Source organism: Labeo rohita, chromosome 3 (genome assembly GCF_022985175.1).
Source record: "Labeo rohita strain BAU-BD-2019 chromosome 3, IGBB_LRoh.1.0, whole genome shotgun sequence".
NCBI lineage: Eukaryota > Metazoa > Chordata > Actinopteri > Cypriniformes > Cyprinidae > Labeo > Labeo rohita.
The window spans coordinates 54,046,553-54,072,298 of record NC_066871.1 but is presented as its reverse complement, the minus strand read 5'-3'; the positions used below and the strand labels follow the sequence as shown (position 1 = coordinate 54,072,298).

General features: G+C 36.2%; 1 protein-coding gene across 1 annotated transcript in view; it reads left to right on the top strand.

Annotated features, from left to right (window-relative positions):
- LOC127162791 (uncharacterized) overlaps positions 1–25,746 on the top strand; it is a gene marked incomplete at its 5' end in the record, with an annotated part of 236,588 nt that overhangs the window by 14,731 nt on the left and 196,111 nt on the right. Inside the window, 16 exons of the mRNA XM_051105635.1 lie at positions 11–112; positions 5,607–5,942; positions 11,255–11,602; positions 12,788–13,138; positions 13,518–13,604; positions 13,706–13,798; positions 14,012–14,086; positions 14,624–14,737; positions 18,845–18,979; positions 20,452–20,535; positions 20,841–20,939; positions 21,105–21,191; positions 22,150–22,245; positions 22,519–22,617; positions 23,404–23,432; positions 25,648–25,704. Coding sequence (XP_050961592.1) covers positions 11–112; positions 5,607–5,942; positions 11,255–11,602; positions 12,788–13,138; positions 13,518–13,604; positions 13,706–13,798; positions 14,012–14,086; positions 14,624–14,737; positions 18,845–18,979; positions 20,452–20,535; positions 20,841–20,939; positions 21,105–21,191; positions 22,150–22,245; positions 22,519–22,617; positions 23,404–23,432; positions 25,648–25,704 — 2,192 coding nt within the window. The remainder of the gene's footprint in view (positions 1–10; positions 113–5,606; positions 5,943–11,254; positions 11,603–12,787; positions 13,139–13,517; positions 13,605–13,705; positions 13,799–14,011; positions 14,087–14,623; positions 14,738–18,844; positions 18,980–20,451; positions 20,536–20,840; positions 20,940–21,104; positions 21,192–22,149; positions 22,246–22,518; positions 22,618–23,403; positions 23,433–25,647; positions 25,705–25,746) is intronic.

Below are 25,746 nucleotides of genomic sequence, written 5' to 3'. Positions count from 1 at the left end.
TGTTTGATAGGCTTCTCAGTTTCACACATAATGGTGTTGATTCTCTGTATTTCTGCATCTGGATCTGCACTGCTGCTCTTCTGTCTGATCTACTGCAGATCTCCTACTAAAGGTGTGTGTATAACAGACGAATAATCTTATCAGCTGTAATTCAGTGGTTTTTAACTGCAAGATCCAAGACCCATTGTCAACAACAACAATAACAATAATAATAATAATAATAATAATAATAATAATAAATAGTTAAAAATGTTTAAATGTTGATAAGCCTGTGTGTCCAATCAAATTTTACAGCATTCTAACATAAAGCATAGAAACTCGTAGGTATAAGGAAACAATACACAACTTTTGGGGAATAAGGGGGTAATAACCTGCAAAATCACAAAGCATTTACACGGTAAGCATTTCATAACTAAAGGGCACCTATTCTGAAATCACATGGTTTGTATGCCACACAGACCGTAATTTTCTGCGTAAGCATAATTTACAGCTGAATGTACGTGTAGGTAAATGGACACAATGTGCAATGTTTAGGGGATAAAGAGGTAATGACTTGGAAAATTAAAAGTATTTATACTGTTAATATTTCAGAAATAAGGTGTAACTATTCTGAGATTACATGGTATGCATGACCTACTATGTTAAGCAACAACAGTTTGATTAAGAACAAGTTGCCTTATTGTAATAACACAAAAAAATATGATGCAGTATAATTTTACACTACGTACTGGGTACTTATTGTATTATTACAACATATATCTTACATGACATTGATACAAGTGAATTGTAGTATACTACAGTATAATTTAGTAATTATAGTAAACAACCATAGTCTTTATAAAACTTTAGCACATTTTACTTGAGAATATATGCTATATTATTTATTAGTTTCTGCTATGATTTGGTTTCGAAATTTCCATATGAAAATTTACCTGATGAAAGAGTATTGCATATGGTCATCTCAGCAGTGAGTCACATGAGCAGCATTGTGCCGAAAAACTAAAGATTACCTGTTTCCAGCTGTTCCCAGGATATAACATAATATCATAAAACACAATTACTGTGCAAACATACACTCTTATCTGTAATTATTGTGTAAGTGCAACATCCGCGGGCTGTAATTTAAAGTGATGCCTTGTTACTGTTATGATTCCTGTCTGGTCTGCCCGCCACCAGAGGTCGCCTGTGCTTCCCACTTACAGTTCACATCACACAGACTGTTGCACTACACCACGGACTACGTTTCCCATCACCCATCGCGCTGATTGCGCTAACACCTGTACCTAATCAGGCCCGCTATATAAGCCTCGGACTTCCATCTAGAGCCCCGTCACGTCTTGTCTGTCCGTCCAGAGCTTTGTCACATCTCGCCTGACCTCCCAGAGTCTCTCCATGTTTCGTCTGACAGTCTAAAGTCACGACCCCTCATGATGGCCAGCATGCTGGACCCACCACTAGTGTCTGTGTGAGCTGCAAGCATCCCAGTGCCATCAGCACCTTTAAATCCGACCATTAAATAGGTCCTGCCATCCGCTGCTGCTCTTCCCCTAATGGCGATAGTCACGTCAAGTCATTTATACAAAGTACGAAGAACAGTAAAAACAAACAAACACTTATTTTACATTATGCAAAATTGACATGTATTAACATTTTATTATTATTATTTTTTGCAATATCTTTTTCTCTGATTGTGATCACAGCTGAAAATTGTGGATGTTACACTTACATGGTAACTACAGGTAGCAAGAGGGTAACAAGGGATCACTTTAAATTACAGCCCACAGATGTTACACTTACATAGTAACTACAGGCAACAAGAGGGTAACAAGGCAAGCGGTGAACTGCCCACATCAACGTACACAAGCAGCGAGACTTGGCTCCATTGTTTATCTCGGCTACTTGTATCTTGTTACTGGAAGAAGACTCACTGTGAGGAGAAAGATTTATATTTCCCTCAGAGGAAGAGCGCGATGCGACGCACGGCGAGATCCACCAAAAGAGTAAGTCTTTCTTTTATTAGCCTACTTACATTAGTTGTCTGTAACATAAGTTTGTAGACATTTGCTGCGTCCGAAATCGCATACTTCCCTACTATATAGTACGCGAAAAACCGTATGCGAGGCGAGTAGTATGTCCGAATTCATAGTATTCGAAATTCAGTAGGCGAGAAGTACCCGGATGACCTACTGCTTCCGCCCGAATTCTGTAGTACGCATACCATGGACACTTTCCTATCCCATGAGGCTCCGGGAGAGGAGGCGTCATATTCGAAAAGTGGAGACGCGGCTCATTTCAAGTTTGAGTACCTCAGGAAAAAAACGTTGTTTATTGTGATTAAATTACACTTGTTTAACACAATCTAAATAAACGGATGACATTGTAAATTGAAACGTTATTTGATAAATAATCTAGAAGCTGTGTACGAAGGCGTGATCTGCGAGCAGCTGACCGACGCCTTCTCTGAGCTGTCTGTCCAATCAACGTTAAAATGCCGATCATTGCCGGTGCTGATTTCGGACGCAGCAATTATAGTTGTTAGAGTTTTTTTACAAACTATAATTCCTGATGTGCAATCAAGTGAAACGTAATGAAGTATGTTTCATTTCATTACATCAAAATGTTTCACGACACCAGGATGTTTTTAATGTTCTATAAAATAAAATGACGCAATATAAATGTAATAGTGTTTACACTGTAACACTGAATGATAGAGTCTAAGATTGTTTAGACAAAACTACTGTCATATACTCTGTTCACGAATAGATGTTTATGACATGCTTAACAATAATTAGTTTCCCAGACATAAAATGGTTTTGTAATTGTATAATATATACAAAACATGCTTGTGTTTATGACTATAAAATCATATTTATTTATTTATTGTATAACAATAGGATAATATTATCGTTAATACTTATTATTAATACATTTTGTTTAAGATGCATGTGTCTATGACTACAAAATCATACTATATGTATGTATTGCAGATGTTCCTGATATTAACATGCTTACAGATGTTTGTTTGTTTGTTTTTTTTGTTCTAGTGATCTGATATTTGCACCACAGATTAATGCTACATGAATGCCACATGGTACAGTGTTGTACCAACATCAGATGTTCAACTACGCTAATATTTTATTGTAAGACAATTTCCTGGACTACTGATGATGAGTTTTGTTTCTTAAATCCATGGAAAGAAGCAGCAATCACTTAAATATCAGGTATAATTTACTTGTTTCACTTGTTGAACAGAATTCAGAAAACAGTTTTCAGGAATTACACAAAGTCTGTTCACGTCTCTATGGTTAGATCAGTGTAGTCAATAATGTGCTTTTGACCTTCATTATGCATGTTTTGATGATACGGTGTTGTAAATAAAATACAAATAGTCTAAAACTTCATTCTTTGAATCTCTCATTGTTTCTACCTGACAGTCACAGTGTCACTGATGGGCCATTAGAGGAGGACCTTTTGTCTCTCAGGTGTGAATCACTAAATATTAATGGTCGTTGTCACTCCCTCGCATATTCCCTTTCGATCACAAAACATGTCTTAGGAAATTTACATCAATATATTGTTTTCTGTAAAATAGTAAACGGGATGATTTTCACATCATTTTGTAGAAAAAAACTCTAGCCTACCACATCCAGTTCTCAAAAGTCTTGTGAACAAATGTGCTGAATGTATTTCATGGCCTTATTTCAGTGACTGAAAAATGATGTTTTTTCACTAACCACGCATAAACGTTGTTTTCTCAAAAACACAGACATGTACATTAATGTTGGTTACATATTACTGTAGCCCATTTTGTACTTTAGTCATTAATATGTTTTTAAGATACTGAAAAAAGCACAAATGTCAGGGCATGTCAAAATTTCTCCAGGGTGCCAAAACACCCTCAGACCCCAGAGGGTTAAATTACAGCCTGCGGATGTTACGCTTACAGGGTAACCTCAGGTAACAAGAGGGTAACAAGGGATCACTTTCAATTACAGGCCGCGGATATTTATGTTACATCCTGGGAACAGCTGGAAACAGGTAATCTTTAGTTTTTTGGCACAATGCTGCTCATGTGACTCACTGCTGAGATGACCATATGCAATACTCTTTCATCAGGTAAATTTTCATATGGAAATTTCGAAACCAAATCATAGCAGAAACTCATTGCATAATTTACCCATACTTTCAGCTGTGTTGTTCAGTAATCTCCCTGATCCTACATAAAGAAACACTAATAAATAATATAGCATATATTCTTAAGAAAACTGTGGTAAAGTTTTATAAAGACTATGGTGGTTTTTAACTTTACTATAATTACTAAATTATACTATAGTATACTACAGTTTACTTGTATCAATGTCATGTAAGACATATATTGTAATAATACAATAAGTACCCAGTACGTAGTGTAAAATTATACTGCATTTTTTTGTGTTATTACAATAAGGCAATTTGTTCTTAATCAAACTGTTGTTGCTTAACATAGTAGGTCATGCATACCATGTAATCTTAGAATAGTTGCACCTTATTTCTGAAATATTAACAGTATAATTACTTTCAATTTCCCAAGTCATTATTCCTTATCCCCCAAACATTGCACATTTTGTCAGTTTACCTACACGAACGTTCAGTTGTAAATTATGCTTACGCAGAAAATTACAGTCTGTGTGGCATACAAACCACGTGATTTCAGAATACATGTCAGGGTTATGTGTAGAGGGGAGATGTAGGAAGGAGCCGAGGAAGAGGAAATAAGACAAACGGGTTTTAATAACAAATCCAACGAGGGTACAGACAGGAACAGCAGGGGAACACACTCCAACATTTACTAACAATAAGAACGGACAAGAACCAAGGTACTGAATCAAACTTATGAAGGGGTGCTAACGAGACAAAAACAGGTGAGGGAAATTAACCATTGATGACTTAATAAGAAAAAGAACAGGAAAGACCAAATAAGGGCACAGGAAGGCGAAACCAACAAAACAGTCGACGGGTGTGACAATAGGTGCCCTTTGGTTATGAAATACGTACTGTTTAAATGCTTTATGATTTTGCAGGTTATTACCCCCTTATTCCCCAAATGTTGTGTATTGTTCCCTTATACTTACGAGTAGGTACTGTGGAGATGCTGTAATCTAAAGCGTTATCTTTTTTTGTACAAAGAGTAGCTCAGTAGGACAGTGTTGTAATCCTAGACTTATGCACCATTTAGGACTAATTAGAAGGGGAGAGCAACCATTAAATCAGAAGTTGTCACATGATATTGTAGATCATTTTGTTCTCCTGTTCTCCTTGTTGACCCTTTTAATTGGTGTTGAGATCAATTAAAGACCAATTATAATTTATCAGCAATAAAGCACCCAAGGAATTATTGAAGCAACTTTAGTGAAAGCAACTTCAGTAAAAACCCATCTAAAATCAACCAACACATTAGGCTGAGAGTTCAACTTAGACTTTTTTGTTTTGCAGGGAAATTAAACATGTTCATTGCCCTTTCCAGTACAAAGTTAGTCTGTATAGTCAAAATATTAGAAAATATGTAAAACAATTGTTACTTGTCTAACTAAAAGGCTTCATGCAAACTTTTTTTTTTTTTTTCTCAGGTTTCTATGGGCAGCATACCTATAACCATTATTTTAATATGGGATCTTCAGTGGTTTTGCCCTGTCATGTTGATGAATGCTTATTAAAGAAGGAAGTGAAGGTGGAATGGAGAAGAAAAGACACAAGGACTCTGGTTCATCTGTATCAAGATGGTGAGAGTCAATCACATCAGGATTATCAGGACAGAGCTCATTTCTTTACTGATGAGATTCAGCATGGAAACTTCTCCCTCCGTCTGGACAAACTGAGAGCTGAAGATGCTGGAGAATACATATGTAAAGTTTACTGTGACCTTTTTACAGTGACCAGGACAACAGAGACGAGTTTGGTACCACGTAAGTTGATAAATAAAAGATACGAACAAAACATAACACATAACGATACTAGGGATTCACCAATCTTGATTTTTCCTGGCTGATTTTGACTTTTTTTTTTTTTGGCAGATTCTGATAACAATTGCCCTTTTTTTTTTTTTTTTTTTTTTTTTTTTTTTTATTTGGTTTTATTTTTGAAGCAACAGACAAGAATGATTCAAAACATGAGTACATCACAATGTTTATGTGCTATATTGCAGGCAGATCTGTAGCCGCTGAAAATTAGAGACAACCACTGCTTTTTAATCACAATCCAAACAAAGATGTTAAATACATGTAGCACAAGTGTTTTTTTTTAATAAATAAAAAAAAAAAAAAAAAGGAATTTAGCTATGAAATTATTTATATTTAGTTATGACATTACGCTACATAAAACATCTGCACAAAACGAAAAACAGCAGATGGGTACAGCAGGAATATAGTGTTTTCTTGATTACCACTGTAAACAAAGGAGCACTGTGCTTATTATCATTATGCATTATTCAGAGGCAAGTTGAAAGAAAAAAATACCATCTGAACTGCTCTGAAGAAAGTCAGTCCCCTTAATATATGCTGCTCAGTTTGTTTTTCCTGACATAGGGCCCTATCATACACCCATTGCAGTGCGGCACCAGGCTTGACGCAATTGATTTTTGCTAGTTTTAGCCCGAAGCAGTTTTCATTTTCACATCCTGCACCATGTTGTTTAAATAGCAAATGCATTTGCACCCATTTGTGCACCCGTGGGCATGCTGATCTGAAAACGAGGTGTGTTTAGGTGCATTGTTGACGCATTGCTATTTTGAGGCAACTGAAATAGACTGCACCATTGGCCAACTAAAACAAGGGCAAACCTGCAAGATTGAGCAGTTTTAGCAATGTGGTCTTTGAAAGTCAGCTGGTCATCAAAGATAACACCAAGATTTCTGGCAGAACTTGATGGGGTAATTGTTAATGTACCTAAATTGATGGTGAAATCATGCTGTAGAGTCGGAGTGGCAGGGAAAATAAGGAGCTCAGTCTTTGAGCTGTTGAGCTGTAGATGATGTTCTTTCATCCACTCAGAGATGTCCGCCAAGCAGCCTGAGATCCATGCAGCTGCTGTTGGATCATCTGGTTGAAATGAAAGATAGAGCTGCGTGTCATCAGCATAGCAGTGGTAAGAGAAGCCATGTGCCTGTATGATGGGCCCCAGTGATGTTGTGTAAATGGAGAAGAGGAGGGGTCCAAGAACTGATCCCTGAGGAACCCCAGTGGCCAGATGATGTGCTTTGGATACCTCTCCTCCCCAGGCCACCCTGAAAGACCTACCTGTGAGACAGGATTCAAACCAGCGAAGAGGAATCCCTGTGATACCCAGTGATGAGAGGGTGGACAGGAGGATCTGATGACTGACTGTGTCAAAAGCAGTAGAAAGATCCAGCAAAATGAGTACTGATGATCTGGAATCAGCTTTTGCAATCCGCAAGGCTTCAGTGACTGACAGTAGTGCAGTTTCAGTTGAGTGGCCACTCCTGAACCCTGACTGGTTAGCATCCAATGAACTGTTCTGTGGGAGAAACAGTGATACCTGGTTAAAAAAGACTCGTTCAAGTGTTTTTGCTATGAATGGAAGGAGAGAGATCGGTCTATAGTTATCTATAAGTGAAGTGTTTAAGGTAGGTTTTTTGAGCAGTGGGGTCACCCGAGCCTGCTTGAATGCAGTGGGGAAAGTGCCTGTGAGGAGAGATGTGTTGATGATGTGTGTAAGTGCTGGCAAGAGTGTAGGAGAGATTGCTTGGAGGAGGTGAGAGGGGATAGGATCTAGTGGGCATGTTGTAGGATGGCTGGAGAGAAGAAGTTTGAATACTTCTGCCTCAGAGAGGGGACAGAAGGAGAAGAGTGGGGTGTTAGCTGTGGATGTTGTCTGTATTAGTTCCTGTACGTGTGGAGCCGAGAACTGGCTGCTTATAGTTGTAGTTTAGTCAGTAAAGAATGTGGCGAAATCGTCGGCTGTTATAGAAGTGGTGGGAGGTGGTGCGGGAGGGCAGAGGAGCAAACTGAATGTTTTGAAAAGGTAATGTGTGTCTGGAGCATTGTTGACCTTGATGTGGAAGTATGAGGATTTGGCAGTATGGACTTTGAGCAGAGAAGGATGAAAGCAAAGACTGATCAAAGACTCAAGTCAGATTTGCGCCATTTTCTCTCTGCTGCCCTAAGTTTGGACCGATGTTCGCGGAGAACATCGGATAGCCAGTAGTTAGGAGGGGTGGCCCCTGCTGGCCTGGAAGAGACATATAGCGTCTAGGCAAGAGGTTAAAGTAGAGCATAAGGTGTCAGTAGCTGCATTAACCTCTAGAGGTGAGAAAAGGGTTGTAGAGGGAAGAGAGGAGGAAACCACAGAGGAAAGATGGGAGGGTGAAAGGGAGCGTAGGTTTCGTCTGAAAGTAACAGGTAGAGAGGTTGGAGGTGTACTGGTAGTAAGATGTAAGTTGCAGGTAATGAAGAAATGGTCAGAGATGTGTAGGGGTTTAACCAAACTGTTGTCTGCAACGCAATTGCACGTGTAAATTAGATCTAGGTGGTTGCCCGATTTGTGAGTGCTTGTAGTAACAAGGCATTTAAAATCATAGCAGAGAGTGGTTAAAGAATTTCCATTTGTTAGAAGTGAATATTCCAGTATGGTAGGCGAAGACGAAGGTTAGTGAGATTGCATTGACGTCTGCGTGTGATGTTCGAGCGTTGTGTGGTGATAACTGGAATGTATTGAAAACACATGATAGAAGTGGACAGTGAGGGCAATACACAGTGAGAGTGTATCAAAGGAAAGTAAGAGGAGTACCTAAGTGCGTTGTCGGTTTTGTTGCTCGGTTAAAGTCGCGCAGGAAAAAGTCGCAGGTCTTTACCCTCGTCGGTCTTCACAGAGGCTGAACACGGTGGCTGGATGCTTCTGCGTCAGCTCGCACATAATGAATATATACACAAGCAAGTGATACTGCAGTGGTAACAGCTGGACACGCCTCCTGACTTAAGGCCAAAGTCTATATCTATGCAAATGCCTTGAATCGAAACTAAGAGCGAGATGCTTCGCACGGATTTCAGCAATAATAATTTCAATAAGTGCAATCGAAAGTGCCAATTAAAGCGAAACAACAACACTACAAATAGGCAGAGAATGAAAAAATACTTTCTAGCAGTACTTAATAATTTAAACAGTACCTATGGAAATAGTGTATTAAGCAAACACTTATGCGCAGTCGCTGTTGCTATCTCCGTGAACAACAGTGCTTCTACGATCAGAAGGACAAGACTCAAAGCAGGCCAGTATCAGAGATTAGGTTCTCAGCACCAGGCTTGGTTGGCAGGCTGCCCTGGAGAACCAACAGGCAGAGAGTCTCCGGCTGGTAGAGCAGGTCTGGAGGGAACACACAGCACAAACATACAAGACACCATTCAAGACCATACGGCATCACAAATCAGCACAACACAAAGAGACACATCATTATGTAATAAAAGGGAAAAAAAAAAAAACAAAATAGAGAAAAGAATAAAGCAAAAGAATCAAAACAAAAAGTTAAGCAAACAGTTTAGACTAATTAACTGAAGTATAAAACCCAAGAAAAACAAGACTAGACCCAAAACTGATAAACTGCTAAAGAAATTCAAGAACAAAAAAAAAAGGAAGAAAACTGCAGCAAGGATACTCAAATCACAGCAAATGACAGTGCAAGACTGGAATATAGAGCAGCAGTCAGTAACTGTCTCCATGGGACAAGACAAACCCACAAACACAAGAGGAAAAACAGCACCATATAAAGGGAGAAAAAGTACATGAGGGCCAGGTGGGCACAATTGAAGAAACGAGGACAAAACAAGGGCTAAACAAGAGGGCATGGCCAAGGGAAACAAGGAGGTGGGGTCACGGGAACACATGGTAGACAGAAACAAAGCAATGTGTAAAGACACAAGACAAACAAAGAAACAATTAAACAAGGACAACACAGACAAAGCTGCCAGGGCAGCCCTGCTCTCTGAAGAAGTGTTCAGCCTTTGTTCTCACAAGTTCCGCCATGTAAATAATGAATCCGCCATGGTGCGAGCGCAACTGGCTCTAAAATGGAATGGGGGATGAGACTCTGATTAGTTTAATGCACGTTACACCCAAAACACACCCACGACTCATTTAGAGAATAGGGGCGATCATTTTAGACTGTGTGCCGGGTGCACCAATCGTTTTTCTTGTCCTTAAAATAGCAAAAGTGGATTCGTACATGCCTCAAGTGCACCTGCTCTTATTAAAAAAATAAAGCTCTAAATGTTCTTACAAAATTCCTAAAGTGTAGGAGGGTGAGTTACAGTAAATTTAAAGCTTCTGCCATTGAGTAATTTGTTTATCATATGGTCAACAGTGCTAGAGCACTTTTTTGGGACAATGAATATCTGCCCTCTAATATCCATCTCTTTGACCTCTCTGATGACACAAAATCATTGCCGGGTTTCTGTCTTATAGTCTATCCTTCTGACAAACTAAATGTACTATATTAACACTGATACTTTACATGCACGCAACCTGTCCCTCACATGAGATCACAGCAATAGTAAATGACAACAATCCACTGATCCAATCAATTCCATATGAACAAAATCAAGTTATGCCCTTTTTATTATTCAAGAAGCTGTTTCACTCTGATATAAATCCTGAAAGAAAATACACTATTACTATGTTACCATGGCTACTATGGGAGTGAACGCTGTTAAAAGCCAAACCACTTTAATGACACCTAAAAGCCAGAGTTGATGCAAACTAAACTGAAACTGACCTGGCTAGCAAGCTAAACTGGCTTCATGGTACAGGCCCATGGATTGGGTTTGTGTTTTAATTGATTGATTGGAAATTACAGACATTATAGATTTTATGACAATTTGGTTCAGCAATGTAGTACTGTAAAATGTCTTGCATTGTGTTCTAAACTGGAAGAAGATCATTCTGTTGTCTTTTGCTGTTATCATTACATTACTGAAAACATTGAAGGTAAGGCTTTAATGATCAACTAGCTGTTAAAAGTGTGGTCTTTTAGGAGTTTTGTACTAAATATTCTTAAAGAAATAAATAAATAAAGAGTGTGAGTGTGTGTGAGAGGTGTCTGAGAGGAAATCAGAAATACACAGTTTGGTCAGAGAGTGAAAGTAATTGTCATCATAAGCAATCTAAAGTCTCCACAACATTACATTGGACAAAACATCCATCAATTTATTCATCTGTTTGTTTTTTAACAGTTATTTCATATTAGAACTTTGTGTCTGTTTTTTTACAGAGTTCAAAGTGAAAGATTCCTCTGATAATCAGACGGTTCCACTTGGAGATTCAGTGATTTTGCCTTGTCAGGTTGACAAAAGCTTGTTACAGAAAAGTCTGAAGGTGGAATGGAGAAGAACAGACTCAGAGACTCTGGTTCATCTGTATGAAGATGGTGAGAGTCGACCGAAGAAACAGCACAAAAAGTATCATCAAAGAGCTCATTTCATTACTGATGAGATTAAAGATGGAAACTTCTCCATCCGACTGGAAAAAGTGAGAGCAGAAGATGCTGGAGAATATGCATGTAAAGTTTACAGTGACCAGGATTGTGTGCATTCAGCCGATGCAGGGGTCGAGATACTGCGTAAGTGAAAATAAATGGAACTGCTTTTTTAGACCTGATCAATATATGATTTTAATTCAGTGGTGTAGTTACAACTGTCACGAGCGTTGTGTGCGGGAATGAGGAGTAGGGACGAGGAAGTCAGGAACAAGACTTTATTAATATAATCCACTCTGAGGAACAGGAACAGCAGGGAATCCACATGCAACACAACTAAAGAGACCTTAAGAACCAACAAAGCAAATGGGGAACAGAACCAGACTTAAATACACAAGCTAATCAGACGAGGACAGGTGTGAATGATTAAACAATGATGTCATAATTAAAAATGGAACAGGAAAGACCAAATAAGGGCATACACAGGGAAAAACCAAAGAAAGAGTCCACAGGGGTGTGACAACAACATAAATATAGCATTTCCATATTTAAAAAAAATAATAATATTATGATCATTTATATTATATACTTAATATAATTCTCTTATGTTATGCACCACTGGACTGGTCATATATTAATTTTTCAGTTTGAATGTGTACTAACAGTATTTGTAAAAATAGCTAAAAATACATTGTATAGGTCACACTGATAGATTTTTCTTTTATGCCAAAAATCATTAGGATATTAAGTAAAGATCATGTTTCATGAAGATCATTTTCCTACTGTAAATATATAAAAATGTAACTTTTGATTAGTAATATGCATTGATAAGAACTTAATTTGGACAACTTTAAAGGTGATTTTCTCAATATTTAGATTTTTTTTTTTTTTTTTTTTTTTTTTTTGCACCATCAGATTCCAGAATTCACATAGTTGTATCTCGACCAAAATATTGTCCTATCATAACAAACCATACATCAGTGGAAAGCTTATTTATTCAGCTTGTAGATGATGTGATCCAGCATTACATATGTATAATATATACAGTATATAATTATTCAGTTCTACTTATTCATATCTATAGTTTAACTGCTATTAAGTTAATTTTATTATTAATTATTAATTATTATTATTAATTTTATTATTAATTTATTACAATAAATTAATAATAATAAAAAAAAATAACAAGAGGAGTAAACAAACAAACCTTCAGTGCACCTAATAAATGTTTGATCAAAGGAGGATTTATACACAAAACACCAATCCTTACTGTTCATTTGCCTTAACAGATATTTCACATTAGTCTTATTTTTTTTTATTTATTTTAAGGGTTTGATGTTAAATGTTCTCGTCACACTCTCGCTCCTCTGGGATGTTCAGTAGTTTTGCCCTGTTATGGAGATATGCCCTCTACAACGGAGGGTCTGAGGGTGGAATGGAGAAAAAAAGACTTGGAGCATCTGGTTCATCTGTATGAAGATGGTGAGAGTCGAGCAGAAGCTCAGCAGGAGGATTATCAGGATAGAGCTCATTTCTTTACTGACCAGATTCAACATGGAAATTTCTCCCTCCGTCTGGACAATCTGAGAACTGAAGATGAGGGACAATACACATGTACAGTTTACAGTCAGCAGAGATCTGTGTTTTCAGCTGAGACAAATTTGGAAATGAAACTACTAGGTAAGTGAACCTAGTAAATCAATTAATCAATAATTAATCAATACATTAATTTAACTGTATAGTTATATGTAATATTTTTGGATGTCTTCTTTAAACAGTAAAATTAGTTTTAGTGATGTTGTTTGGCAGCACTGAGCTGGTTGTATGGTACTAGTTTAGTATTTCATTTAGAGATGTGAGTGCCTTTGGACATAGGTGAAAGAGATGTACTGTATATACACTAGATTCAGTTTGTCCAAATAACCAGAGTCTCTTTTCTTAGAGCTAAATAATACCCAGGGTTTGCACTTCTTCTCTGCTGTTATGTGGTATCAATATTTCTGATAAAACATAATTTTTCCCGTTTGTCTAAATGTGAGTTATTGTGTTTTCTCTCCAGACACAGTCTTCCGTCTTCAGATGTTTCTTGTCTTCTGTCCAAATCTGATCATGTTTCTTGCTTTTGTCCTCTGGGGTGTTTCTGAAGGTCAGTGTTTCATTACTGATTAATTATCAATGCATTTTAATTTATCATTCAAATAATTGTTTATTAATACGGCAATTTTTAATATCTGGTGTTTGTTTCAGGGTCTCTGTATGAGACAATCTTTTGTTGTTCTCTTTATTTTCTGAGGCCTCTCATGTTGCTCTGGACGGCTCCGTATGTGAATGAGTTCACAGGTGATTCATTATTGACAGTTTATTAGTGAAAATATACTTCGTGAATTACAATACCCAGATTGTTTTCACATGAACTAAATAATCTGTCAATACCTGATTGTGTTTTAGGTTCAAAGGGCTTTAGTGTTTTATTGGCATTTGTGTTTCATCGTGTTGTAATTGTGTTGTAAATGATATTGTGGATGTAATTATTTCATCTTTTCTGTTTTACAGGCAACATTAAAACATGGCTTATGTATGACAGTTATTTGGCAGAATATATACTTTTCTCAGCTGCTTTATATTCAGGTAAATCAATCCAAATGTAAATCAACAGTCATTATCATAACACATTAAAATGCACATTAACAGCTGAACAATAATTACATTAAATGATTTAATATTCTCAGTAGCCTGCAGGAATATTAAAAACAAAACACAACATGACATTAATTCTTGGAAGTGTCTTGTGTTGCTGTAGTATTGTTGTCAGTATAAGATATTCCACATGTGTTCAGTGCTGAATCTCTGTGTGTTTGTGACTGATCACATTTTATCACTCTTATGATCTAAAATATATAATTATGAAAACAATGGCATTATTTTTTACACAAACTGACTGAAGCTAAAGCTACGTCGTCTTCACATCTCAAGATGTTTTGGCGTCACATAATCAGCACAGAGGTCACAGGGTCACCATCAGACAGGAACAGCTGAACTGACAGTAGTGTCATAATGTTGCATCTGTTCAATGCGAAGAGTTTTTGTAAATCCTTTGATCTTATTTATATTTTGTTCTTCTATTTTAGTAATTGTTGTTTTTTTTTATCTCTTCCTTTATTTCAGTTATGTTTAAATCTGCCTGGGATAAAAGTCTGAATTACACTGTAATTGAAGGCGCCATTGTTATTGTCCTCTTTGTGTTTGCGATTCTGTTCAACCTCATCTGTATTACTTACTGTAAGTATTTCCTTCCATCATTAGTCAGTGAATGAATGTGCTGTGAAATCATGTTTTACCAGATTAATGTGGGTCAGCTTTATTCATGAAGCTGCATGAACTAGCGTTTTCTGACTGAGAAAAGACGTTTCAGAGCGTTTCCAAGCAGGCCTTGGTTTTAATGAGCGGAGTTGCCTAAAAACACTATTGGCGTTCCTAGAAGGCTTGAACTAAGCGTTTTATGAACTGAGGCTCTAACTAAATTTTGATATGCATAAAACTTCTAACACATCAAGAAGTGTCTTTCTGCATTGTAAATAACATTCCTGTCATGCATGTGAAACATTTTTAATGGTGTTTTTAATGGTTAAAGGCACAAAATATAAAAACCATAACATCAGACCTGATTTATCAGTTATTTAAGACATTTCCATTGGACAAGCTGAGTTTTTTTATATGCACACACAGAGTGTTTAGTATCAGAGTACTTAAACATTATAGAGAGAAAAATAAATAAAAGTGATGAAACAAACAGAAGAAAAAATGAAAGTAAAATAAATCAAAGTGTACATTTTAAAATGTATGAAATGAAAATTGTCACTGTCCATTTAAAGGATGGAAGTTGAAATTATGCAGTGGATTAGCAGGTAAAGTCTTTAGTAGAGTTGGGGTACTCGGACTGGAGTCCGGTCTCGAGTACAATTTTTAGGCGACTCGGACTTGTCACGGACTCGGATGCATTTTTACTCGGACTTGACTCGGACTCAAGCCTTTCGGACTCTGAAAATATCCCGAGTCCGTCCGAGTCCAGAGACAGTTGACGGAAATGTCACTGACTCGATGCATTATCACGAAAGTCTTGTCCAGTAGCTACTTGAAAGCCGACGGGTTTATGTGCGCACTAGAGATGCGCAGATGAGCTCAAACGTCACCCGAATCCGCAGCTTCAAATAAATGATCCACCACCCACCCGCACCTCTATTTTTTTTTCTCTGATTTAGATAACAGCACCCGATCGTCGTTTACGATTATTCTAATTCTTAGTTTTGCATGATGATATGATGAATGGATGATTCATTTTTAACAGCAGATTGATTCTGCTGATCTGCACATCGCTGCACACTTATATAAGCTCAATCGTTCGTACTTTTAAGCCAAAGCCACGCTAAAAAGAATAACGTTAACTGACATCTGGACGTGACTCTCGCAATCTCTGATGAAATCGTTTGGGTGTTTGAACGTCTACTGAATCCTTGGACAAAAGTTTACAGGGGTTCACCCAGTTTAAGAAATTTCTGATCATAAAAATCTAATTCTTTTCATTTTTAAGGTATTGTTTTCGTTATAATGTACTGATTCAAATTCAATAATAATAATGATTCAATGATAATTGTTCATTTTACTACTTGGCAAATCTGGTGAGGGCGTGGACGGAGCGGGCGCGCGCGCATGTCAGGCGCAATAATCAAACATATTTCAAAGGAAACCGGCACCACATTTCCTACCGTCTTTACTATGTGTTTTGAGCGAATATTAGCCTTTATTCACATACGATTGAATTAGAAATGGTGGCCTGTCATGATTTTGGCTAATGCAGGACAATACTGAATGATGCGCATTAGAGGGGGGTCAGAAGTGGGTACACGCAAAGCCGACTGATAAAGAAATGGGTATCCGCAGGTACTGCACTACACCACTGCATATTACCCTATTCAATAGCATTAAAACAGGCGTAACTCTCATCAAACGTGATCAGGGGTGTCTTATGTCACAACTTCTCGAACAGAGGAACGCACACAAAAATTAAATCGTTTGCCTGAAAAAAAGTATTTAGAACAGGTTCATATTTTAGAAAATGTAGTTATAGGATCTGTTATTGCTACACGCATGCTGGAGACTATTCACGTAAATGAAGTCGGTTTCATCTTAATTAAACCTGAACAGTTGGGAGAAACACTGCGTCAAAATACTTGATATGTGCGTCAGATCTTAAAGCGACAGCAGCGTAAACCTGCAGCAGCAGATCACATCAAACAATAATCAAACAACAAAAGAAAAAGAGAAAATCACTCACTGTTCTTGACTGAATCACTTATTAACTGTAATAAGAATTATCTTTAATGTATACAGTGAAGATTTTGCAGTGTTTTATTTTAACATTTATTACTTCATGAAATGTCTGTAGTCTATTTCTGTAATAGCCTTTATATAGATCTACATAAAAAAAAAACTTATTCCTTTACCCTCACCCTTGAATTTATAATATAAGTCACATGACTTTAAGTTTGCTAAGCAGAGCATGGACACTTACGAGATACTGTGAAATCCAAAATCAAAATGGCAAGATCCACTAGAGGATTGCTTTTCTTACATTTCAACTGACATTACGTTTTTCTAGTTGTAAAGGTTAAATCAGGGGTGCCCAAACTCAGTCCTGGTCCTTGGTTTAGCTCCAGCTTGCCTCAACACACCTGCCAGGGGGTTTCTGGTAAACAGATCCTAAGAGTTCAGAGATATATTGCTCACTGTTAAGGTTGTACTATTTCCCAGTGTCTATTTCCCCAAAAGGTGCAAACGATCAAGTCTAGGACTTGATCAATGCAAATTTAAATCGTTAGTTCATGTCTCCATTTCGGGGATGTCTGTCTGGGTCTGAAGTATTCGAAAAAGTGTAGCAAGAAGATCAGGGCGCCTTTCTGTAGCCAGAATGAGCCCATAGTACGAAGTGTGTTGACACACGTCATACTATGTATTTTTTATGTAAAAAGTCAGGTATGCATCTTACTCCTAGACTCATCTTGGAGATGTCTTGTATTGATTTGATATCTTTGAATTGGCTGTATAATTGGCATAATACATATTTACCTGACTTCTAATAAATTGTTACATTTGATTTTATTCTGACTTACTCTGAAATGATTTTCTCAAGTAGATTAAGTGAAGGCGTATGTTACCGCAAATACGCGTCCAGGGTTAAGTACATACTAGATCTCAGGTTAGATGGAGCATGGGGCACATCAGGTGAGATTCTAGATTTCTGACTAACTGCTTGACTTTAGTTAAGTTGTTATGCAGTTGCATTAACTATGGGGGGCTAGACAAATTACTATTGGAGTATTAGCATGGTTCGGGCATATTTCATAGTACTAGCCATAACCTCTGGTTATAGTCTCAGCTTTATTCAAGTTGTTATATAGTTAGACTAACTATAGGGGGCTAGATAAAACATGATTATTAGCATACTTCATAGTGCTAGCCGTAACCTCTGATTTAGTTTGAGCTTTAACTAAGTTGTTACATAGGTGACTGTAGGGGGATAAACATAACCACTATTTAAAACATGACAAGCATGAGGCGGTCTATTAAATAGTTAGCCATAACCTCTGATTAATGATCAGACTGGAGGGTTTGTGATCGTGGGGCCCATGTAAATCGGCCGACATGAGGCACCCTGAGCGACATAGATTCCTAATGATAGAGTAAATATAAAGTAAAGAGTTAAATAGAACAAGCAAATGTTAAAATAATAACAATTACAAATAGAGAAACAATCAATTCGTATGACAACCTAAATTCGAGGTCATAATAAAATGGAGTCAGATTGAGTTTAACTTTAATTAAATAACTTTGCACACTGGAAAGACCCAACACGCAAGAAAACCTTCGGCCACCATTGGATACCTTCCTTGGGCCAATTGCGTGGACCTTACACCTTTTAAAGTGTGTAAATTCCTCGCTCTGCGCAGAATTGTTACAGCTTCTGAAGGGCAGTAGTAAATGGAATAAATAAGTAATGCAAAGAAAACAAGAACAATTTCCAACTATGCTCCTGTTCAAAAATACACCCCTGACTTAATAAGTAATCAGGCCTCTGTTTACTCAAAAACACAGACTTGAATATATTGATGTCTACTCAATATAACTGAGTTGATATAACTAAAAAACTTTCTCCTAAACTAAAAAAAGGCTCTCCTTGTGTGTCGAAGATTATAAAGGCATTTTTTAAATGGATGAAATGGTGAATTATTGTGTGAACATTGCCCAGTTAAATTTTTTAAATGACATTAATTCAAAGTCATATCAAACATTTGGATTGATTTATTAATTGATGTTGTTCTTTTTCTACAGTGTTGGTGAGATTAATTGGGAAATTAAATAAGCAGATCACTGCTACATTCTATGTTCTGGCTGGTATAACCTTTAATGTTCTGCCTTCAATACAATTCATCCTCCTGTTCTTTGCCTTTGGATCTGGTCAAGGAGGTGAGTTTACATTTATGAATGATTTACATTAATTTACGAGTAGTATAAGAAAACATTATATATTATCCAACAGTATTAAAATCAAACCACAAAAATCTGTGGAAACTTTCCCGATATTTTCCAGTTATTTTCCAGATGCATTTTGAGATACTGCTGCTTGATTCATATACGTTAATTAAAATATACTGATCTGATTAATTACACTTTTTACCCAGTAGTGAGTGTGGAAGAAGAAAAAGGAGAACAGTTTACTCATAACATATCTTTTAAATATTAAAATATCTTTGAAGAGCATAGCATTTACTTCAAACTGTACACATTAGTCCAAAGATGATGAAGGAATAATGGTAGAATAATGTTGATATTTATTAGAACAAACTCACAGAAATGAGACTGTGTGCAACTAAATAACTAAACCACGAGCAATACTGGGGCCTGTTCTTCATGAGATGCAGATAACGTGAAATCTTGACCATTAAGAAACTTTAATTAATGTTGTCACATAACAAATTCTTTTACAAAATAAAATAAAATTAATTGCTAATTATTACATTGAAATAAAAATGTAAAGCCTGTACAAATATTAGAAATGGTGAACAATAAAATAAACGAAACACTGCACATTTCATTGATCTGTTATAACATTTATGGAGATTTGTTTACTTGGCTGTTTCCTTATAAAAGTCCAGGAATGTGTCGAGTTTTTCGTCAGGTGTCTCTTTTAATTATATGATGTCATTACGTTGCTGTCTTGCCACCAGCCAATCGCTGCATTGCTGATCATGGTTTTGAGTATCAACGCATAGTGTCACGGCAAAAGGACCCAAACGCAAAGGCTGGTCAAAAACTAGCTGTTTATCTATCTTCAGGAAAACTAAGGCAGTATGCAGTTCACTGGCCAAAAGGGTGTATGCAATACTGGAGAAAAAACACAGGAAAAAAGTGGAACCAAGGAAAAACTTGAAGGATAGACAGTCCCGGACAGCAGGGCGAGGGGGCGACACACTAGGCTGTGTAGACAGGTCCGGAGAGCGATGTCCGAAGGGGATTGAGCAGCAGCGGAAGGCAACTGGAAGGCTTGACAAAATGCGGGTCTATAGTGTGACACAACACGACACGACACGACTGTGATTAAACACGAGTAGACAAGACTTGATCCAGACCTTAAATTTAGACACAGAGACGGAACAGTAGCAGAACACAATAATCTGTTGAAAAGCCTAGGAATGAGCAGAGAGAAATAGACTGGGAAATCAGCACAAAGAGGTAACAGCTGAGTCTAGGACAGAGGGCAAGACAAAGAAAAGAACAGATAACAAGAATCAAACCCGGCTCATGACACATAGCCCCTTTAAACCAACAGATAACTCAATCCAGCCATACTAACCATCAACAACAGCTGTGTCTGTCAGAGAATCTCAGTATCTGCATTCATATAATAATTAATATAATAATCACTCTTCTGTTTACAGGATTCATCATTGTTACAGTTTTACCAGTGTTTCTCACAGTCGCCAGATACAATTGGAGCATTACATGTGGTAAACAGATGGGCTGTAAGTATTTGATGAATTATGATCTGATCCCTGATATAAACACTAATAACTCATCAGAATGTGATCAATATACAATTCATGAATTATAAATCATCGTCACAGATGTTGAGTTGATGATTAAATGAGAGTAGAAATAATTACAGTGATTTCAGACATCATAATCTGTGTTCAGTTGTTTTGAGCATTTGTGTTTGAGCATGTTTATATGTTTAATGGTCATAATTTTAAAGAGGTTTTTGCATGTTTTTTATTGAGACAGTGTCAAAATAATGCAGTGTTTTAATAACATGAAATGTGTTTTTCAGGTTCACCTGCGGTCATGAGATCAGCGTGGTTTACTCTCATGATACTGATCAATGCTGGCATTGTTTATTTCTACATCATAACTCTGGAAAATGAAAAGGGTATGAAAATATTAAATGGAATATAAGAAACTGAAACATCTTTCTAGTATAATTTACATTAATGCTAAAAAAGTGAAGTGTTTGTTTGTGAGTTAATGAACACTTGTAAGAAACTGTTCCTGTGATGGTGATGACGATGAAGCTGATGAGTTTGTTGTTGTTCAGATTGTGTTGGATGGGCCTGTATGATTGCGTTTCTCCAGTTACTCTGGGCAGTGATCAAATTCTTGTGGTCATTTTCGTCATCATGTGGTACAGTATGAATCATCTGCTCTGAGAGTGCATGTGTTATAGGAATAAGTTTTTAATAAATAAATAAATACATATAAAAACAGAAGAAAATTAAAAAATAATAAAATTGAGAGTGCATGTGTTAGAGAGACAAGTTTTTCAATAAATAAATAAACAAATAAATAAATATAAAAAAGAAAAAAATCATAGAAATAGAATAGAGAGTTCATGTGTTAGAGAAAAAGGTTTTTCAGTAAATAAATATATATAAAAAATAAAAATTACAAAATATAAAATAGAGAGTACATTTGTTAGAGGGACAACTTTTTTTTTTACATAGTTTTTAAATCAATACAAGTTTTTAATAAATAAATAAAATATAAAAAAGAGGAAAATTTAAAAAATAAAAGAGAGTACATTTGTGTCACGGGCATCGTGTGCAGGAATGAGGAGTAGGAACGAGGAGATCAGGAACATGCATATTTATTTAAATAATCCACACTAGGAACAGGAACAAACAGGAAATAAAATAAAATACATAAAATAAATAAATAAATAAATAGAAAGAAAAGTAGAAAATTATAAAAAATAAAATAGAGAGTGCATGTGTTAGTGAGACAAGTTTTTCAATAAATAGATAAATAGATAGAAAATAAGAAAATTATACAAAAATAAAATGGCAAACGTGTATGCAAGAGAAATATAAGTGTATTTGTGTGTTTGTATATGAATGTTGTGTTGCTGTCATCTTTCTTTTTTTTTTTTTTCTTTTTAAACCATTCAACTTGATTCAATTCTTATTAGTTTCATGAAGCAGATCTTTCCTGAATCAAACTCCAAACACACCAAGACTCAAACTTATAAAGATGTGGAGATCAAATACATTCATGTGTTGTGTTTTTCTCTGTAGTGGTGTTTAATGTGATTTAATCTGATGTAATGCTGATGATATTAAAAGATGTATGATTTGATGTTTCAGAGTTTCTCCGTCTTGTTCCTATGTATTTGTTTGGATCAGTTGGTGTTGTTTTACTGAACTCTGTTGCTCTGATGACTGAACTGATCCTCAAAACAGGTGAATCAACACTTCAACATCACACACACTGTAGTATACAATTACAGTCATATTTCTTCATATAAATGTATATTAGAAACTAATACAACATTTGAATCTAAACTGAGTGAGTAGTATCTCACTATGAAGCAGAAGTTACTCTGATCAGATTCTTCTCATGTCCATTCACAGATATTAATTTGGAGCAATAATATGAGCTTATAATCAGTGTTTCATGCTGTTGTTGATGAATATGAGTGAACAATGTCTGTTGTTGTTGATTTTCATCCTCAGTTAATGGTAAAGGTGTGATTGGAGACATGAGGATCATCGTCTTCTCCTCTGAATTCATCTTCACTTTATGTCTGATGATTTTAATGATAATTGAACCCTGTGAGTAAAACCTCAACATTTATTACAACCACTCCAGGTGTTTTAGTGTCTCTCCAATTTGTTTAAGGGATTTTCATTTTCATTTAAAGATATGATCTTTAGGATGTGTCACTATACAGGAAATAAATTATTATATTTGAAGGTTTATTTTCATTTTCCTTGTTAAAAGCAGGACTCGTCTATTATACAGTCTGATGTGTTTGAATCTAATCAGCATCTAAATACCCTAGCAAAAAAGTAATAGATATAAAAAAAAAAAACATATATATAAATAACATTCATACTCAGTATGGTTCAAATCTATTATGGACATATTGCTTGAGACTCACTGATATAAAAATGATAATTAAACTTTATTTGGAGTACTACTTGTGCAAAAAGCACATTTATTAATATTAAGCCTAACGTTTTAATGTCACTGATGATGAGGATTGCATGATCTCTGTATAATATCAGTCTTTAAATGCAAGATAATTAAAGTGCACCTGAAGTAAACTTGCAATAGTTTCACTTTACCACAATCAAATATAATTCAGTGTATTTTTAGTTGGATTTCAGCACAACTTCCACACTATTAAAGTGCATTAAGTACAAAATTAGTTGTTCCAATTTAGCAGACTTTAGTTATATCAGTTTAGTATGCAAAAAGTACAATTGCAGGGTACTTCTATTAAGTACATAAATATGTAAATGTATTTGTAGTATACATATCATGAGATAAATGTATTTCAGATACATATTTGTATTTCCACTAGGGTAATCCTGTAAATCTCTTTTCCTCCTCAGGGATCAAACCATGTCTGCAGTCATGTCAGGTTAGTATCAGATTTAATGTACATCAGATGTGATTCATTCACCTGCTGTATGTTAAAGGTGCACTTGGTCATTTTGTTTCTCTGGTGCATATGACTGAAATATTTATACTTTATACATGTCATTGTGGAAACAGACCTGAGCTGCGTTTCCTAACAGCATCGCAAGTTTAAGATAATCGTAGAACCATTGATACCAATAGAGCTATGATCAACTTAATTTTTTTTTTTTTTTTTGTAACTGATCAACAAGCACATAAACAAACTAATAACAAGGTGTTATCATAAATGAACATAAATGTACTGCTAGACACATTTGATTTCCAATTTTTGAGTAAATTAGAGTGAAATTTGTGCCTTTTTATCATTTGATAACAGCTGCTAAGTTGCCAAATAGATTTTAAAAACAGCTAAATTGTTAGATGCTTTTTGAAAAAATGTTGCTAGGGTAGTCTAAAATCTAGAAGTTGCTAAATCTAGCAACAAAATTGCTAAGTTGGCAGATGTGTAAATTAATTGCACTTCATTACTTCTTTTGGGAGGAATTTGCACTTTATTTGAGTTTTATTGAAATAAAATACTTGGAATTTTACTCCGTTACATTGGCAAGGAAATGGCAAGATACTTGGACATTCAACTGAGTAAAATTAAGTACAATTTATATAGAGGAGACCAGGTATGGTTGTAGCATAGGGAGAGTTGTAACAACACCATTTGCACCTATCAGGGATAAGCTAGGAGTCTTCTGATAATTTCATCATTTACCCACTTCCACCCTGATCTTATATAAATGATTGTCAAGGCCATTTTTTACTAGCCTTGCTATATGCAGATTTTATAAGACTAAAAAAATATATATATTTTGACATAAAATTAAATTTTTTTTTAGACCAAAACTACATTTAGCTAGTACTTAAACTGTTACAGATAAAATCATATAACTTAGATTCTCGCTGCTAATTTCAAACCATAATGCTAATACAGCTAACAAAACATTGGATGACAGGAGTGGGGTAAGTTGTAACACAGTTTAGCATTCGCTTACATAGAACTCAGAACTTTCATGTTGTCTATATGGAGCGTTTTTGGCAGCTCAAAGCCAAAGAAAATGTGGGTAAAATGTGCCGTATGCAATTTCTGGATCCACTAATCCTGCACTCAGGTTAAAAAACACTGGTTTGTCACCATTGTGACTCTGATTGAAAAAAAATGCATGCATAGACACAGTCTCGCACACAAATGTACACAGTTTTTTGTTAGATCTACATATTCTTTACCTCAGTACACTGAAGTTGAAAGTTTAGTTAGCATAAATACTGTTAACGAAGTTTGTACTAGTAGCCCAATTTACACACACACACACACACACACACACACACACACACACACACACACACGTGTTGTGTTTCCATGTTTTATGGGTTCATTCCATAGGTGTAATGGTTTTTATACTGTACAAACCGTATTTTCTATCACCCTACACCTAAACCTAGTCCTTACAGGAGACTGTGCACACTTTTACTTTCTCAAAAATGATTATGATTTATAAGCCTGTTTCCTCATGGGGACCTCACAAATGTCCCCACAAGGTCAACATTTACTGGTATTACTATCCTTGTGGGGACATTTGGTCCCATAACGTGATGAATACCAGGTGCACACACACACACTCTTGCATCGAACAGAAAGTGGATTTGAGCTGTGGTCATCTGTAGAAAGTGCGATGTGTTTTGTATTGTTCTTTTCAATAAAACTGTTTTTGAAGCCAACTTTATGAGGTGGCTGCTGTTTTTACTTCTTTTGTCTGACTGTTACAACCTACCCCGGCAGTGGGGTGGATTGTAACAAAGGCACTCCATGTTTTTGACATCAACTTATAAGGACTGTGATATTCTTACAGAGGTTTGATGTGGTGCCTTTTGTAGTGCACAAATGTGGGTACTTTGCATAAGAGTTTAAGCACTCTAGCTAAAAAATTCAGTGAGTTACAGATGTTGAAACAAAAAGTGTTACAACCATACCCGGTCTCCCCTAAATAAAAAATTACTTTGTGCAGCTCTGTTGAGGGGAGTCTGAGATAAAGTGTGCAGATATATGATATTCTTTTCTTTTAAAATATGGGGACAAAATTACTGACTGAACCTTTAAACAACTGTCTGAAAAGCAGAAACACATTTAGTGAAGATGTGTGTAAATGAACTGTTTTTTCTGAACACAGAAGGCAATGAAGTATCTTCGAACTACAGCTGCTGGATCACAGAATCAGGAATCTCAGGTTAGTGTCAGAATCACTGTTAGAGATGTTTGTAGATCAGTG